Consider the following 19,315-nt stretch of genomic DNA (forward strand, 5'->3'; position numbering starts at 1 on the left):
TGTTCTTTACAATAAGTGTTTCAGCTCCTGTTTTTAGGTTTCGCCGGAGCACGGAGCTTTAGCTCCGCCTCCAGAGAAATCTGTAGTCTTCAGTAAGGGACACTTGAATACGCCCTCTGTTCCATTGGCTAGCTCCATAAATGGAGGCTAGCCATTGGAACAGAGATCTGTCCGTCATTCACGGACCAGATTCGGGGGCGTTCCCGAGATTTTTTCCCTGGGCGTTCCCTCTGTGTAGTCATCGGGCGGTGGGCGGGGTTTCTTTTTTTTGTCCGCCGTGTTTGTTTTGGCCATTCCGAGGCCGATCGCAGACGGAGGAAGTCCAGGTCCAGGTGAGTGCTGGCCGTTCCCGCAGCCCCCCCCCTCCCGCTGTCCGTGAGCCCGTCCCCCCTCCCTGAGCCCGTGTGTAAATGCGTCGTAAATGCCCCCCCCCGCTGTCCGTGAGCCCGTCCCCCCTCCCTGAGCCCGTGTGTAAATGCGTCGTAAATGCCCCCCCCCCGCTGTCCGTGAGCCCGTCCCCCCTGTCCTCCTCATGTTTCTTCTCACGAGTATGGGTGCGCGGTGACTCCCTCCGGCTGGAGGTGTTCCTAGTTGCTGGGGAGAAGGAATGACCCCCTGGCGACCACTTTGCTGTTGCTTTTCGCTCCTGCATCTCCTTGGGAGATATGAAGTCACAACCTATGCAGGGGACACAAAACCCTCCCCCCGCACAACACTTCTTCCCACCCACAAAGACCGCACACGTCGAGAAGAGGTGGTCCGCAGACCCCATCACTGCTTGTGAATTGGAGAAGACTGGAGTTTGAAGCTGAAATTTTTTTTTTTTTTTAAACACTGTGATCCTGTGCAATTCACTTATTTCCCTGCGCCGCTGCTCGTGTGTTCACCAACATAATCTTTTAAACACAGCCTGTACACCAGGATTAGGCGCTATGCAACACACACCCAGACCCTTCCCAATTACCTCCAGGCAGCAGACATTTCGTAAAAACGCTTTCCTTTTTACCCCCTCCCAAAACTGAAACGTTGCGATGTCCAGCATTTCAACAAATATTCGCTCCACATTTCATTAAAAACAAACATAGTTTATATTTAACTACAAGGTGTGTGCTCCATATCGCCCAGACATTTAATATCAAGTGCCTTCAACGCTGACAACATGCTGCAGTCGGAATCTATGCACTTTAACACCAGTTACCCCTTCCCGAATTCTAACATCATATATGCAAATAACCCCCCCCCTCGGCTGGAGGGTCCCCCGTTCACCCCACGTGTCCAGTACAAATATACACCTTTACATACGGGACTCGACACCTACATCAATTATAACAATTTCAAGAGAAAATGAAGTTTAGACCCGACGTCTAATGGGAAGTGAACTTGATCACAGCGGTGAAAAGTTGAAATACGAGCACTTTGGAGGTATGAGCACTTTGTTGCTGTACCCACAGATTAGTTCTCACCTGCAGCCCTCCCCCACCCCCTTGCACACGTGCTTGTACACAGGGTATGCTTGGCACTGCACGTAGCGCAAGAGGCAGCAATAACTTCAAGCTGTCACAAGATCACACAGCGCGCAGAGGGGACGCGGGGACTGGCGGCGCCGTCTCTTACCTGCAGCAGGCACATGGACGGAGGCAACAGAGCGCTTTACATGAGTACAGGTACCAAACTATGATAGCAGGCGCATGGCCCGGAGGCATCAGGGCGCTTTACAGGAGTACAGGTACCAAACTATGATAACAGGCACATGGACGGAGGCATCAGAGCGCTTTACAAGAGGACAGGTACCAAACAATTATAGCAGGCACATGGTCAATGGCATCAAAGCACTTTACAGGAGTACAGGTACCAAACAATTATAACAGGCACATGGACGGAAGCATCAGAGCGCTTTACAGGAGTACAGGTACCAAACTATGATAGCAGGCGCATGGCCCGGAGGCATCAGGGCGCTTTACAGGAGTACAGGTGCCAAACTATGATAGCAGGCGCATGGACGGAGGCAGCAGAGCGCTTTACAGGAGTACAGGTACCAAACTATGCTTGGCAAGTGCAGTGACAAGAAGTTGGGGACCCCGTGGGCGGCACGGCACCTGCAGAAGTGGTGTCCAATTGTATTTGTGTAGCGCTTGCAAGCAGCCAGGATCTTTCACTCATTGGTGCAGGCGCCTGTCTGTGGTTCAGCGTCACGGGACTCGACACCTACATCAATTATAACAATTTCAAGAGAAAATGAAGTTCAGACCCGACGTCTAATGGGAAGTGAACTTGATCACAGCGGTGAAAAGTTGAAATACGAGCACTTTGGAGGTATGAGCACTTTGTTGCTGCACCCACAGATTAGTTCTCACCTGCAGCCCTCCCCCACCCCCTTGCACACGTGCTTGTACACAGGGTATGCTTGGCACTGCACGTAGCGCAAGAGGCAGCAATAACTTCAAGCTGTCACAAGATCACACAGCGCGCAGAGGGGACGCGGGGACTGGCGGCGCCGTCTCTTACCTGCAGCAGGCACATGGACGGAGGCAACAGAGCGCTTTACATGAGTACAGGTACCAAACTATGATAGCAGGCGCATGGCCCGGAGGCATCAGGGCGCTTTACAGGAGTACAGGTACCAAACTATGATAACAGGCACATGGACGGAGGCAACAGAGCGCTTTACAAGAGGACAGGTACCAAACAATTATAGCAGGCACATGGTCAATGGCATCAAAGCACTTTACAGGAGTACAGGTACCAAACAATTATAACAGGCACATGGACGGAAGCATCAGAGCGCTTTACAGGAGTACAGGTACCAAACTATGATAGCAGGCGCATGGCCCGGAGGCATCAGGGCGCTTTACAGGAGTACAGGTACCAAACTATGATAACAGGCACATGGACGGAGGCAACAGAGCGCTTTACAAGAGGACAGGTACCAAACAATTATAGCAGGCACATAGTCAATGGCATCAAAGCACTTTACAGGAGTACAGGTACCAAACTATGATAACAGGCACATGGACGGAGGCAACAGAGCACTTTACAGGAGTACAGGTACCAAACAATTATAACAGGCACATGGACGGAAGCATCAGAGCGCTTTACAGGAGTACAGGTACCAAACTATGATAACAGGCACATGGACGGAGGCAACAGAGCGCTTTACAGGAGTACAGGTGCCAAACTATGATAGCAGGCGCATGGCCCGGAGGCATCAGGGCGCTTTACAGGAGTACAGGTACCAAACTATGCTTGGCAAGTGCAGTGACAAGAAGTTGGGGACCCCGTGGGCGGCACGGCACCTGCAGAAGTGGTGTCCAATTGTATTTGTGTAGCGCTTGCAAGCAGCCAGGATCTTTTACTCATTGGTGCAGGCGCTTGTCTGTGGTTCAGCGTCACGGGACTCGACACCTACATCAATTATAACAATTTCAAGAGAAAATGAAGTTTAGACCCGACGTCTAATGGGAAGTGAACTTGATCACAGCGGTGAAAAGTTGAAATACGAGCACTTTGGAGGTATGAGCACTTTGTTGCTGTACCCACAGATTAGTTCTCACCTGCAGCCCTCCCCCACCCCCTTGCACACGTGCTTGTACACAGGGTATGCTTGGCACTGCACGTAGCGCAAGAGGCAGCAATAACTTCAAGCTGTCACAAGATCACACAGCGCGCAGAGGGGACGCGGGGACTGGCGGCGCCGTCTCTTACCTGCAGCAGGCACATGGACGGAGGGAACAGAGCGCTTTACATGAGTACAGGTACCAAACTATGATAGCAGGCGCATGGCCCGGAGGCATCAGGGCGCTTTACAGGAGTACAGGTACCAAACTATGATAACAGGCACATGGACGGAGGCAACAGAGCGCTTTACAAGAGGACAGGTACCAAACAATTATAGCAGGCACATGGTCAATGGCATCAAAGCACTTTACAGGAGTACAGGTACCAAACAATTATAACAGGCACATGGACGGAAGCATCAGAGCGCTTTACAGGAGTACAGGTACCAAACTATGATAACAGGCACATGGACGGAGGCAACAGAGCGCTTTACAGGAGTACAGGTGCCAAACTATGATAGCAGGCGCATGGACGGAGGCAGCAGAGCGCTTTACATGAGTACAGGTACCAAACTATGATAGCAGGCGCATGGACGGAGGCAACAGAGCGCTTTACAGGAGTACAGGTACCAAACTATGATAGCAGAGTGACTAGGGAGTGCAGAGTGACTGCAAAGTGACTGCAGAGTGACTAGGGAGTGCAGAGTTACTAGGGAGTGCTAGGGAGTGCAGAGTGCTAGGGAGTGCAGAGTGCTAGGGAGTGCAGAGTGCTAGGGAGTGCAGAGTGCTAGGGAGTGCTAGGGAGTGCAGAGTGCTAGGGAGTGCAGAGTGCTAGGGAGTGCAGAGTGCTAGGGAGTGCTAGGGAGTGCAGAGTGACTAGGGAGTGCTAGGGAGTGCAGAGTGCTAGGGAGTGCAGAGTGCTAGGGAGTGCTAGGGAGTGCAGAGTGACTAGGGAGTGCAGAGTGACTAGGGAGTGCTAGGGAGTGCAGAGTACTAGGGAGTGCAGAGTGACTAGGGAGTGCTAGGGAGTGCAGAGTGACTAAGGAGTGCTAGGGAGTGCAGAGTGACTAGGGAGTGCAGAGTGACTAGGGAGTGCAGAGTGACTAGGGAGTACAGGGAGTGCTAGGGAGTGCCGAGTGCTAGGGAGTGCAGAGTGCTAGGGAGTGCAGAGTGACTAGGGGTGCTATAGAGTGCAGAGTGCTAGGGAGTGGGGTTCTAGAGAGTGCAGAGTGACTAGGGAGTGCAGAGTGACTAGGGAGTGCAGAGTGACTAGGGAGTGCAGAGTGACTAGGGAGTGCTAGGGAGTGCAGAGTGCTAGGGAGTGCAGAGTGCTAGGGAGTGCAGAGTGACTAGGGAGGACTAGGGAGTGCTAGGGACTGCAGAGTGACTGCAGAGATTAAGCTAATGGCAATGTAAATGACAATGCCATTATTTATCTGTTTTCAAAACCAACACATAAATACAAATTTTGTAATTTACAATGCCAATAGGTCTAACTTTTCCAAAGGCGAAACCATTGCATTGTAAATGCTTGTTTATCTGGCTTTTGACTCTCCATGCACAATGTCGCTGTTTCTAAAGCCACATCTTGCAAAGCGTTTCTTTGTTTCCTGGAATTTTTTCTCCATTTCTTCTTGCTCGGAAAAATTTATTTTCATCTGCAGAAACTCTCCATACGGAATGCTTTGCTTTAAGGACTGCGGATGGAAGTTCGTTCCATGGAGGGCTCTATTGGTAGAGGTTTTCTTACGAAAGACTGTTGTCTGTAGTTTATTTTCTTTTATGTACACTTTAGTGTCCAGAAATTCAAATTCCTTTGGTTGTATGTTATATGTGAATTTGAGGCCAACTTGATTCTGATTTAGTACTGCTATATATTCCACAAGCTTTTGTTTTGAACCCTTCCACAATAGGAAGAGGTTGTTGATGAAGCGCAGCCATAATGCTACATCGGCCGTGTATGGTTCATTTTTCTCCCTCCAAGCTATGTGTTTCTCCCACCAACCCATGGTGAGATTAGCATAGCTTGGAGAGAAGGAAACGCCCATAGCAGTGCCGCACGTCTGGGAATAGATTTGCTTGTTGAAAAGGAACACGTTGTTCGTTAAACGAAGTTTGATCATTTCCAGCAACATGTTCGTATGTTGTAACTCCCCTATTGGCCTTTGTTTAAAAAAATATACGATGGCTTGTAATCCTATGTTGTGATCGATTGATGTGTACAGGGAAACTACGTCAATCGTTGCTAGTAAGTATTCTGGTTGCCATTCAGTTTCCATCATGATTCTCAAGAAATCTCCTGTGTCTTTGATGAAAGAACTAAGTGTTGGAACAATTGGTGCGAAGAAATGATCGACATAGGATGCTATGTTTTCATAGAGTGAGCCACAACTGGAGATTATGGGGCGAGCCGGGGGTTTGTGTAGGGTGTTATGAATCTTTGGCAAGAAATATATTGTTGGTGTCACTGGATTGGTTATTGTTAGGAAGTTCTTTTCATCTTGACTAAGCAATCCTTTTTCATACCATTCAGAAATGTGGTTGTGTATATCTCTGGTCATTTCTGGAATAGGATTGGACACTAGCAGCGTGTAGTTGGTTGCATCTCTTAGCTGGCGATTTGCTTCCTCTATATAATCCTGTTTGTCAAGGATAACAATATTGCCACCCTTGTCAGCTGGTTTTATTTCTATTGCACTGTTGGTTTTGAGTGCTTGCAATGCTTGACGTTCTTTCAGTGACAAGTTTTCTTTCTTGCCTTATTTGGTATTTACCATGACTTCTAGCTCTGCCACAACTAGGTCATGGAATGTGTCAATCCCGTTGCCAGGGTGAAGTCCTGGACAAAACTTCGATTTGTTTTTGAAGTTAGTTCGTGGATGAGTATCCGTTGGTATTCCCATTTCTGCCAGTACTTGTGTCTCTGTTATTTCTGTTTCATCTATTTGAAGAACCAATTTGTATGCAGTTCTGAGACTGGTTGTCTCCGCAGTGGTATAAACTTCCGGTTGTTCTACAGAATTGGAGATTTCCCCTGTCGTGTCTTGTACAGATCTTGATGACATTTTAGTCAAAACTTTTTAGAGCTTTAATTTTCGAATGTATTTGTACATATCTATCCTGGTTTCTACTGCGTCTTGGTGTTTCTCAGGACAGAAAGTAAGTCCTTTGCTTAACAAGGTACGTTCAGTTTGGGAAAGATTGTAATGGGACAAGTTGATTATCAGATTCGGATCCACTTTTTTCTCCGTGATGTCACTTACTTTCTCATCACTGTTCGATTTCGGAGCTGATACCTTTGCTGTTCTGCCTCTTCTTGTTTTTCGCCTGGGTCTCGGTTCCCAGATTGCCCTCTTCCTTGGCCCCTTGTTCGTACTTTGCCACGTCCTCTTCCTCTTGTTTTGCGATTTTGTTGGTCCTTGTAAAGTAATTGCATTTCGTCTAAAAAAGAAAACTTTTTGATTCCAGATGGTCTGTGTTCACTTTCACTTAGATCTGACTCTGTTTCACTTAGCGTGGTTGAAAGAGACTCTCGTACATTTGACTGCTTGGAATCCACTTGTTGTTTGAGAATGTCGAATCTTTTTGAGAAAGTAAAAATTGTTCCATTTTCGTAATCGGACGCGTCTCTCCTAAATTTTCGCTGTTTTCTCTCCTGGACTTCGTTCTCATGTTTGTCTAAGTTTTTCTCCATTGCCTGCCGTAGATTGTTTATGATTTCATCATCTTGTCCTGATGCCTTTATTTGTTGCTCAGTTTCATCTATCTTAATATGCAATTCATCAACTTTCTTTTTAGCATATTTAATAATAATTAATATCTTGGCAAGCATTCCATATTGTTTTTCCCCCAATCATCCAGCATTTCGGGGCTGGTATCTTGGTGGTTCGGTAAGGTGAATATATGCAAACCACGGGGTACAAGTCCCAATTCAATGTACTTTTCTAATGTGATAATCTCCCATCCACGTGATATTTCTTTACGAGGCAACTTCTCCAATTGCTGGAACAGTTGTTTTAAAGTTGTCGTCGCTGGATTGGACGATACTGTCTTTGTGGCAGATGTCGATGTACTAGGCAATGATTTTGTTAACATGCTTTCCGCTTTTTCCAAGCGTTTAGCCGCTCTTTGTTCCAGTTTTATGTTGTTTTTCCACTGGTTTTGACGAGCGGTTCAACAATGATTTGATGATACTTCAAGAGTCTATGTCAAATAGCTAGACTCAGATTGTGCGACTTATATTCCTGTTGCAGAGAGATGATAGTTTGTTGCATTTACAGGAGGTTTTAACCTCCCCTCCACAGATCAATAAGTTATATCCAAGATAGTGTTTTACGACTGAATTAGTCTTCACTTGTTCTTTGATTTAGGTAATCACTTCAGAACAAATTACATTCGCTGCAGCACCATTAGCAAATATTCTCAGACTGGCAAGCGTTCAAGCCTTCACTCACCTGGGAGGCTCCCGAACATTACGGTGTCCTCCGACACCTCACGCCGACACCTCACGCCGACGCTCGACCAGGTGGTGCCAGGAAAATCCTTTCTTTGTTGTGTTGAGCGCGGTCCGTATTACAGAGACATCTGCTTGTTTCTCAATTTCGCCGGCATTGCATTTTCCGGACCAGTTCGTTTACATGGCAGCAAACGACGGACGTGCAGACGCTCATCCAATTAACAATTCATATTTACAACAGACCGTTGGTGCTGGGCTCTCCCCGTACCACAATGTGCATTCAGCAAAATATCCTTTGCGGGAGGAGCGGCTGGTAGCTGGTGCCGGCGGCAAAGTAAGGACAACCTCGCAATAGTTTTTCACAGCAAACCTTTAACAAAATACGCCGCACTCGTCTTGGAATTTCAACTCAATTTAATGACCTGTTTTCTTCTCCCCACCTACGCTTTTCGAACTATGCAGTTCCTGATCACGGCGGTAACATAAGTCCTATGTTTGTTTCACAAATTTATACAAATTCACCATGTTTACCTTTAATGAGGCATTGTGGGCTTAGTAGTTTATAGTGCATTAACTGGCTAATTTAGCCAATCCATGTCTGTACTGTTGTAGAAAGCTGGCGTTTCAACACCTTGTGTTGGGGGCATTGTTGACTACCAAAGTGGTGCAACAAATTAACGTGAGCACAGCAAGGGAAAATCACTCTTGTGATTACCCGCAAAACACGAGTGTTCTGCTTATATTTAGATAAGTTGCTCACAATTTTATGGGACTGAGTGTAAATGGCATAAAAGTGATATAACTACCCTGACTATTTTTACCTGTGTTCTAGTCAGATCAACCTGGTCTTGCTGTTCCAGTCTATGATGTTCATGAATATTTTAATCCAATGGCCTGACGTTTCCGTCATTTGTTCTGACTCCTTAAAAAAATTATAGAATTGCCCATTTATGTATTTATTGGTTTAGTCTGTACCGTATCCGTCATACTTTGTTACTGTTTATATCGTATTAAGTATGTTGAGACAGTAGCCTGACATTAACTTATATTTTTTTGGTCCAATAGCTGGGCGTACAAATTAAAAAAATATATATATTTCCTGATCATTGGGATATTACCTGAGAAATAAGCTAACAAACCATTCCCCTCTAGTTAGTTGGCACAAACAAAAATTGCAATGCATTAGAGATTTGATGTGGTGAAAATGTGAGTGAAAATATGTGAAATGGCAAGGTTGTGGGTACAGAAGAAGATAGAATTTTTATGTCTCAAAAAAGTTGATGCACACAGTTTTTTAGGTCTCTCCTAAGCAGTGCGCATGCCCTGCATAAGAGACCTTTATCCGTCGTGTAGCTCATTTTCCAAGCACATACTCGTGCTTGTGGCAGCATACGCCTTGCTGGAGTGCACAGTGGCGCGCCACAAGCACGAGTATGTGCTTTGAAAAACAGCAGACTGCTCTCCCCAATGCGCGCACACTACTTCCGGGGCTTGTCACTTTTTTGTTGTTTGCAAGCTTGCAACTGAACTTTGGAAATGTTTTGTCCGGTTCTGACAACTCAAGTCAGCCCGATACTGCAAGTAGCAGCTGTCCCTCCTGAATGGCACTGTTGGTTTTGAACATCCCTGCAGATCGCCGTCCTTGGGGTCTCAGCTACCTCATTAAGCAAGGAAAGAACACTGGTAGTGAAACCTATCTTGTCGAAAATAAATACAGTCGCAAAATAACTTATTCACAACCAACCTTTTGGCAGAAATTTTTGCAAACAACATATTTACCTGGAAATAACTAGAAATAACACCGGAAACAACGCTTGATAACTGTTTTAAGGACCATGACTCCCAAACTGGAAAAAAGCAAGGACTACAACCGAAGGGCTTACAGAGCACATATGCATTGTAAGTAATATCTGCAGCAGGGTGTTTGATTAGCTTTCTCTGGCCATTCATATAAGAACTGAAGAATTCACTGGCATGACGGACATCAACAAACTAATTGCTTCACTACAGATAATCGTATTAAAGAACTAATCACGCTGAATGGATGGTGGGTTAATCCAATTTTAGTAATGTTTAAAAGGCATTTTTGGTTACAGTTTCTCATATTATAATGTCTTGGTCGATGTTATATTGGTATCTTGCTTTTTATACTTTAGCAATTTGTGCTTGCTGCTTCCTGCTCTAGATACTGTTTTGCTACACTCTGGGCATGTGTGACTGCATTTGTTCTGACAATCCTGGCAGTACCCGATGTTTTATTTCCATCCAGCCAGAATGCCCCCGCCTCAGGCAGCAGCGCGAGTTTGTTTACAGCCAATCTTCCGGGTTGCCATGGAGAGGCACTTGCGGCCAGGGGCAGAAGGTCGGGTCATATACTTCCTGGCATGAAAACCTTTTATAGGGCCCCTCCCTCTGTATTAACAAGCATTGGCATAGCCAATAGGTCTCGCCTTTGGGACCTTATAAGTGTTTAGTTATTCAGCACAATATCCTTGGCGCAACAATATCAACTGTTGCATAGCTAAACACTTATAAGGTCCCAAAGGCGAGACCTATTGGCTATGCCAATGCTTGTCATTGGGTGCAGTGGTGGACATACATTTAAATGACACATTGCTTGCTGAAAATCACCTGGAGGTGGGCGTATAATGGCTGAGGATGCCGACACAAAATTAAGGGAGGAAAGACATGTTGAATCCCCCTAGAATTAGTGAAACAGAGGGTTGGTCATGAGAGATAATTCCTTCATAGGATGATTTGTGAATGCAATGCAGATATTAAGGAATGGCTCTTGGAGAAAGGTGGGCAAGAGTAATTTTGATGAGGGGTATGTGCATTGTGTTAGTTATGTTAACTATGGAGTGATTGATGATGAATGTTTTTGTGGAAGGTGTGAATTGCAATGGGGTGCTGATTCAGGTGAAGCAAACTTTGTTCGCGCTGATGTGAGTGGATGTTGGTAATGTCATGGGAAGAGAGCATTACAGCAACGGCCAGCTCCTGTGCCAGGTGAGGGTGTTGAGGCTGACGTCCCTTAGCAGAATATGGGGGTGAATGGTGGTTTTGTTGTTTAGAATAGGCCAGGTTCCTGGAAAAATTGTTTTTCATGACTTTCCCTTTCATCATTTGTTTTCCAGGCACCTGTTACTTTCCGCGATGTTGCTGCTTATTTCTCACAAGAAGAGTGGAAGCTATTGCATGAATGGCAAAAGGAACTGTACAAGAATGTAATGAATGACATTCAGCAGGCCTTGATCTCTCTGGGTAAATATGAAGCCTGTCTTACTCTACATGTTCTAGTCAAATTCCTGTATATGACATTTGTCTTGTCAGAGCAACAATTTACAAAAGGTTGATCCATAATTCTGAAGAAATAATTTCTTACAGCTAGTTGTTAAGCTATAAAAGAGCTGAAAAGGGCAAATGTTTGCTAAATAAGCCTTAAAGGGGCCATCCAGTTTAAAGAAGAAAAAAAAGTTACCATTTCCCAATCCTGCATTGCTTACAATCACCAGCAATATGCACTCAATGTTTCATTGTTTGATTATGTTAGCTTGAGTTTTGAGACATATTGTGACATTGATTCGATGGTCCCTTCAAACCACTACATTGCAGGAAAGAAGAGACAGACTGGGAAGGTTGTAATACGTATACAGGAAGAACAGGTAGGTTTATATATAGTAATAATTTATTTTTCCAGGTATCTTTGCTGGCGAATAGAAAATAGTCAATTAAATCCACTATGAAATTTAAGAAATAGGATGATAATTCCTTGGGTGATTAAGGATCACCGTTTTCAATGCTAAAAGGTGGTGGTGCTGTTCTCTGACCCAAGCAATGTTCCTGCTTCATCTTGGGCAGCTGGGCTAGGGGTGACCTTGTAGAACCGGAGCAGACTCCGAGTTGTTCTCATGCAGTTCTGGCTTGCCAGCCAGGTCAGGTTCAGTTCTTCCTAGGGGTGGGCTCACACCTGGTAGGTGTAGTCCAACTTCTTGACAAGCAGGCGAGTTCTTAATTCCTCATTCAGGTTACAGGAGTAAGGCTACTCTGCAGACTTTGCCATATTTGGGCACAGTTTGAATGTTAGCAATCCTGCAGAAAACCTGTCCCACGCCATGTTGTCCTCTTCTTTTACACTGTTGTGCATGTCTCCTTGGCATCCAGATAACGATAAGGCATGTGCTGAAAGACTGGTGTACACTTTAGTGGTCACGATGGTAGGGCAGTAGAGCCACCCACCAGATAAGCAGCTTTCCAAACGTTCTGCTTCTGCAGTCTTGGAAGAGCATTCTATTTTTGTTGCTTGCCAGGTTTTGTGGGCATAAGAGCCCAGAGTCTTCAGGCTGATCTCTCTGGACTGGTCAAGGTGGGTTCATTGCAGTATGCAGCCTTGCGGCTTGCTTTGTTTTAATGCAATGTTGCTCACGCTCATTGACTAAAAGTTTGTGGCGCGAATACCTCAGCGGCTTGGTTGTCCACAGTGACTCACCTAGGGACACTTAATAATCTCAATTTGGCAGCATCTCTCTCTCTCTCTCTTTCTCTCCAACCCTCCCTTCTTGCTTACTTTCTGCTGGCCATTTTAATCCAGATGCATTGCTTTTGTTCAAAGTAAGCCCGCTATCTGTTTCATCATATTGTCCATCATCCTTTACCTCACATTCTAGATTTTGATTTTCTTCTCTCACTCAGGTCTTGTGGTCCTCTGTCCATTCTTTAAATAACGCTCACCTACTGTTGTCTAATTTTTTCACAACATCCTGCCACTGTACACCCACTTCTCCGCTCATGCTTCTTGACCTTTGTATTGCTTTTCACCTGTGGATTTCTTTGTTTTAAAGCACATCATTTCTACATCAGTGACTTTGTCGCTTCCTGGCACACTAAGCCGGCTTACTCTGCCATCTGATCAGGGTGCTTTCTCAGCTTTGGTGCACCCCAATAACGTTTTTTCTCCGCTACTAATTTTTATGTACACCGTCCCTCTTTCTAAAAAGAATTCTCACTTTTGGTTGGCCTCCAGCATGCCCATATTTCTCCCAGTCACTCCCTGACCCTACTTTTTCCCATGTTTATACTTTGATATCCTCTTCCCTTAAGAAATTCTGATAGTCTCTTCTTCCATTCATTTCTTGATTTCTCTTGCCACCTTGTCCCTCCTATCTTTGCAAATGTTCTCATCATCTTGTCAAGTTTTTGCCCTTCTTTCATACCCTGACACTCACTTCACCCCCTCCCGTTGTGAATGTGGGCACACACATTTATGATAATGTATATAATTGAGTGCTATATGAAATGCAACCATTAAAATAGAATGTATATGCAAATCTGAATTAAACTTTATTGCATTCAATAGCTTTGCTCTTTGAATTTATTGAACATATATTAGAAAAGTTTGAATCATTTGTTTTTGTTTTAAATCTGCACATTTATTGGCACATTCCTAATTTTGCTGTTTGCAGCTTAATTGTATCCTCGACTTAATTGATAACCTACCGACAAGGTCTTCAAACCTCACTATAACCTTTTTTTTCCCTTCAAGTCAGACTCTTATTTTACTCTTGCCATAATGACTCGTGTACTTCTGTTTATTCTGTTTGAAAGACTTTTACTGTTGACAATTTTTCTTTGAACAGCTTTCATGAACATTTTCCAAATGTGGAGTATATGAATACATCAGGAGTAAAAAAAGATTCTATTATCCATTTGTTTAACAGGACCGCTTGTTGCTGCCTCAGTATTTTCATTAAGAAGCAAAGAGAAGGAAGATGTTTATCCTGTGGACCATCAAGAATCTGAGCGAATACACAGTGGTAATCCTTTTCCAGGTGAATTATAACTGTTGGAATGTTCTTTTGGATATTTCTTACTGTTTTTCAGGGGTTTGGAGTTCGCTCCCAGCCGCTCTCTCGTAGGCAGTGTCCCCAAGGACTTTGTCCGGTAGCTGTCCTTCGAGGCTCCACTCACACGGGGCCCCCTGCAGGGTGATGCGTCCGATTTTCAGGCCATGGGCGCCCCTCTGTCAGTCGCCTCCGCTGCGAGCGCTATCCACCGCTGTAGTTCGCCTCCGGTCACTGCTGCGGGGGAAGAGGCCCTCAGCCGCGGGGGAGGGCGGCCATGTTGTGAGCTGGCGCTCCGATCTGTGGTCCGTTTGTGGCAGTTATCTGTGTTCTCCCGGCACCCTCAGGCTCATCTGTTAGAGTCTGCGCATCTGGAGTTTCAACACACTGCCTGGGAGTGTCATTGGGAGGCCCGTCGGCACCGATTCATGCCGATAGATGGGACCGCTGCCTGAACCTCACAGACGCACGTCCACCATCTTTGCTTCCCTGGCCACGCCCCTTGGATATTTCTTACTTTTAATGTTAGGTACTGGAAAATAAAGTGCCTCTCAAGTGTGAGTTGTTGCTCAACTGCTCGTGTGAAAGTGGATGGCCAAGGTATGATGTTGAATGTTGACCAAGGCAATTGGTCTTGTTGAATCCCAAATAAAATCAGTACATTCTCCCCCTGAACACTGCACAGGAACATGACAGTGACTCTTCACATGAAGCTCCAAGGAGCTCCTGGTGGGACAATTCTTGTGACTGGCCTGTTTCTTTGCTTTTTCCTTTTGACTGATGGGCCACAATCACTAATTTGCAATAGGTCCAAGAGACCACTGCCTCCCGGAAGTGGGGGCATGGGCTGGGCAATGTTGTCTCTGTTGCAAGCACCTTCTGTTGTATTACTGTCTGTATTTCTGGCAGAAAGAAATGTCAGCTGTGTCAAATGTGAGCCGTCATTCATCTAGGTCTATTCCTTTAGAGTTGGCCCCAGCAGCTGTAGCCAAAAAGGAGTCTAGTCTTGTACTGTTTGAGTCTTACAGGCTTTACAGCCTGAGAGTTTCCTCTTCCCCATGGCAGCTACAATAGCAGTTCAAATAGGGCCAAACAAATCAACAGATCTGCGTATGGTACAAGTGACCTAATCAATTGTTTTATGATACGCAGGGTTCATTAATTGGCCAACCAGATGATAGATCAGCACAACATTGAAAATACCAAAGGACTCAATACCTTCAAGGTGGAGTTGAAACATCAGTTTAAGTGGAATAATCCACAGGTCTCATTCTCAGAGCCAAGGTCCAAGGGAGGTGGCCCATCCCAGCCTCTTTCGGGTGAAGATGAGCCTGTTTTGTCCAGACTTTGCCCGGACATGTCCTGTGCTGTGGGAAATTACAGTGTGCTAAATTGTGCTGAGGCCCCCACCTCCAACAGCAGGCAGCTGTGGAGACTGCTTAGAAGTCCAGGCAGCCCACTCCTTGGTGACATTGTGTCCCGCGTTGTGGGAAATTGAGTTGCACATTAGAGCGCTCAGGTCCCTGCCTCCAACAGCAGGCATCAGTGGAGTTTGGCCTTGAATTCCAGACAGCCCCTTCCTCTGTGATATAGTGATAATTATTCATTGTATGTTCTCCCATAGCATTTGTTCACTCAGTGGCAGAATCCTAGCCGCTAATGATGATCATAACTGTATCTTGATACATTGCTTATTATCATGGAGTGTCACTTTCCATGGAGGGACTATTTAAACAACCCTATCTGGTTAATCCTTTTATTTGGTCTAATTCTTCCTGTGCCACTACCTGATTTTGTGAGCCCCCCAAACCCACTCTAGCAGTCACACTCCTGGCTCCGCCAACTGCCTTCGCTCCACCCAATTCTTAAAGTTTTCCCTCTGCACTGATGTTAAGGAGAGGAACCAGATGAGTAGACTATCTCTATGGCTCCAGTCTTTTTTTTAGTTGTGCAAGGGTTATATGGATGGGTCTTGAAGGTTTTTTAGCCTTATTTTACCTTCCATGATTGAAGAGAGGCCAGAGTTTCCCTTACATGCAGGCATATTAAAGATGACAGCAGAGATCTGTAGATGGCAGTTTTCCACTGTAGTTGTTACTCAAATAGACATAAGGTGAAGGGTCTTGCCTTATACTTAATCATATTTACTACTGCAAAACTACATCCTAAATTTTTTAAGGTGGAGACTATCTGAATAGATGTGTGCACCCTACCTCGTTAGTTGCAGCTCCTCTTTATAAAGATGGCACTTTTCTTGATGCCACTGGAAAGAAGAGTTGTCAGAAGTTGCCCCTTCACCTGTTTCAAGGCAGGTTTGACCCCATTCTGGCTGCTTTTGAGAGCAAAATCTGGTAATGATTGCCAGACTTTCGCTCTCTTATCAGTTGAAATGTGGGAAGGGTTTTCACCATTCCATAAATCTGCAGAAGGCTAAAAAAACTGTGGAGGGTTTATTGTATTTTCAGCCAAGAATTAGCACAAATTAATATTTATTATTATTATAATTTTCAAAAGCATATATTTTCATTTATTATCTGAAAACAAATTATTTACAAATTCTTTTATGAGGTCATGCACATTTTTTGTGTGCTGAACCCCATTGCTTGCTGCACTAATGTATTCCACTAGTTTGACAGATTTTGCCTGGAAAACAATAAAAAATGGTCACAGTACCCGGGGCGGTCTCTTTATGTGATATACCACTAAGTGGTTTTATCATGTAAAGAGTCCAGAGATTCCTCCAGAAGTGTACAGGGCTCAACGTAAACCCAAAGTGCTCTATTTGTGGTAGTGTAGTCGAGTAGCATTAGGCCTAACACAGAGGAGTGTAACACATTTGTTATGCACACAGTGACCAACAAGTGAGACCCGACTCAAAAAGGAGACCCACACCAATTTTAGAAAGATTTGCTTCTTTTCAATATTATTTCATGACCAAGATATACGTTCTAAGGTAAGTATGTTTTTCACAAGAAATACTTTTTGCTTTAAAAGTGAACACGAAGTGCAGCTTTTCAGGTCAGTAATGTTAACCTATGGGAGAAAAATAAAAATGGGGTTTTCCAGATAAGTATACAAGTTACAGTCTTGATTTTCAGAATGAAGAATCGTCACCAGGCAAGGTACAGGTAAGTAGGAAGTCTGCCCCTCCAGTGCCACAGGGGCGCCTGGGTGCAGGGTTCAAATTCAGAATCTGGTGCCAATGTTATCCAATGGAGAAAGGGGGTAATTGAAGAGATGCTGCTCACAGGTGAGTAGCAGTCTCTGGGGCTTAAGGTAAGCACGGGGGGGCACAAGGCAGCACTAAACATACACCCTCAGCGGCTTGGGGCAGCCAGGTGCAGGTTGCTAACACCGATTCAGGCGCCCAATTCAACTCAATGGGGGAGATTGGTTTTGAAGAAAAGGCGGCAGGCTCAGGCCAGGAGGCCAGATGAAGAAAACCCACAGCTGCCCAGGAAGTAGTCATACTAAGGGACTTAAGGACACAGTTGGTCAAGCCCTCAAGGTCCTGGGGCTTCGGGTGCAGGGGTGGCCTTTGGCGTCTGGAACAGCTTACCGGGCAGGTCAAGGTCTGGGGGTAGTCTTCGGATTGAGGTGGAGTCCGGCAGGGTTCAGCCCAAGGTGGACTGTGGCTCAGACCCTCTGGGTAACTCAGGCCGTGGGAGTCTGTGGAGAGGTGGGTCCGGAGGTGGTTTTGCAGTTGCTCAGGACGGAGTTATTTTTCTTTTAAAGTTGGTTTCTTCTTGAACAGGTCCGCTGTTCTTGGGGGATATTGATCTTTGTCAAAGGCAGGCAGTTCTCCCAAGGCTTTGGAGTTGCTAGACTGCAGGACGGGTCTTCTTTCAGCACAGGATCACCGAGGGCTGTAGACAGGCCGGGAGGGCGGGGGCCAAGTCAGTTGGTTTCTGCAGTCTTCTCTGCTATTACGACGCTGTTGTTTCTGGCTCTTCTCAGGTCGTCAGGAATCTAATTTGAGGGTCTGGGGGTGCCACCTAAATATTAGCTTAAGGGGCGTTATAGGGTAGTGACAAGTAGGGACCAATGGGTTCCTTACCTGGGGTGTTTACACCCTCTATTATGCTACCCTGCTGAGAGAAGGGAGAGCATAGCCTTTGTCCTTATTAGATAAGTCCTACTATCCTCAAGATGGTAGACACTGAAAAATGTGCTTCACTTTACCTCCAGCACCTGAAGTGTGAAGTTGGCAAAGAGGCGCGCTTCCTTTTCTCCCTTGAGTTTTCCCGCAGGTTTTCCGGCCAAAAGTGGGGGTTTGAACCAGGGGCTGCCATCTACTGCTAGCAGCAGAGACTGTGGTCGCATTACAAAGGCAGCAAGGCATTTGAAGCTTCCCTCTTGAGCACTGTGCTCATCCTGGGCTGGAGGTGTGACTCCTCCGCCTAGGATGGGCTTTAATTCTGGCCTCAGAGAGCAGGGGCTCTCGACCCAGGGGTCTAGAAACATGTCGGGTGGTAGTAGGCTGCTTAAAGCCAGCCCTCTGAGTACATGTTTTAATAAATCCAACACTGGCATCAGTGTGGGTTTATTAAGAGGAGTTGTTTGGTACCAAACTCTCCTGGGTTCATTGACACCATCATGGTGTTGAGGAACTCGAGTTGTCAAGTTTCCAGCCCATGTACTCTCTATGGCTTCCCTGGCACTTACAATATTAAGAATATACTTAAATATTGTAGTAGCATATCTACTCATGCAGATATATCCACAATTGAGAAATAGTGCACGCTGCCTTAGGGCTGGTAAGGCCTGCTAGAGGGGTGACTTACCCATACCTTAGGAAGTGCTGCTTTGACAAGGCACACAGGCATATCGACTTGTCATTTTTCTCAGCACCAAGGCATGCAGGCTGCAGTGACAGTTTGCATGGCCTTGGTGAGGGGTCCCTAGGGAACTCTCTTCAGTGCCAGTGTCCTAGGTACCAGGGTGCCATTTACAATGGACTTACAGGGTATCTGACGTTGTCAATCGTGGTACAGTTTTAGGGAAGGAGCTCTGGCACAGGGGACCTAGTTGGCAGGGACCCTGTGCACTTTCAATCCAAACACACATCATTTTCCAGGCAAGAAGAGGGGGGCTAACCATGTCAAAAGAGGCACTTTCTTGCACTCTTGTCATGTTTACTGCTGTCTCCGCTATTCCTGCTGACTCTGCACTGGCCATTGGGTGATTGGTGCCTTGGGGCCCTGGTCCCTTTCTTTTTCTTTCTTTCTGACCCCACACCCCTTTTTGTGTTGGTTCATTGGATTGGGAGTGCTGGGTCCAGCGGTGGAATTTCTACCCCCCTCAGAAGTTATTTGCGCTTATTGTCTCCTCTCCTGCTCCCACTTCTTGTCATGCAGCTTGAGAGAGCCTCTGTTTTGTATTATGGTTTGTTGAAAATCTAAAACAAAGACTTCAAAAACAAAAAAGAAAAAGGGCAGTGGTCAGTCTCTGTGCATGTTGGAACT

At 45.6% G+C, this 19,315-nt stretch overlaps 1 protein-coding gene across 8 annotated transcripts in view; it reads left to right on the forward strand.

The window, feature by feature from the left end:
- LOC144763308 (uncharacterized) overlaps window positions 1-19,315 on the forward strand; it is a 317,771-nt gene that overhangs the window by 11,586 nt on the left and 286,870 nt on the right. For all 8 annotated transcript variants that reach the window (XR_013596208.1, XM_078648781.1, XM_078648783.1 and 5 more), the window contains exons 2-3: window positions 11,148-11,274; window positions 13,728-13,838. Coding sequence is in view for 7 of the 8 variants with exons in the window: in XM_078648781.1 (XP_078504907.1) it covers window positions 11,148-11,274; window positions 13,728-13,838 (238 nt within the window). In the remaining variant the exon portion in view is untranslated. The remainder of the gene's footprint in view (window positions 1-11,147; window positions 11,275-13,727; window positions 13,839-19,315) is intronic.

This window comes from Lissotriton helveticus, chromosome 6 (genome assembly GCF_964261635.1).
Source record: "Lissotriton helveticus chromosome 6, aLisHel1.1, whole genome shotgun sequence".
NCBI classification, from domain to species: Eukaryota; Metazoa; Chordata; class Amphibia; order Caudata; family Salamandridae; genus Lissotriton; species Lissotriton helveticus.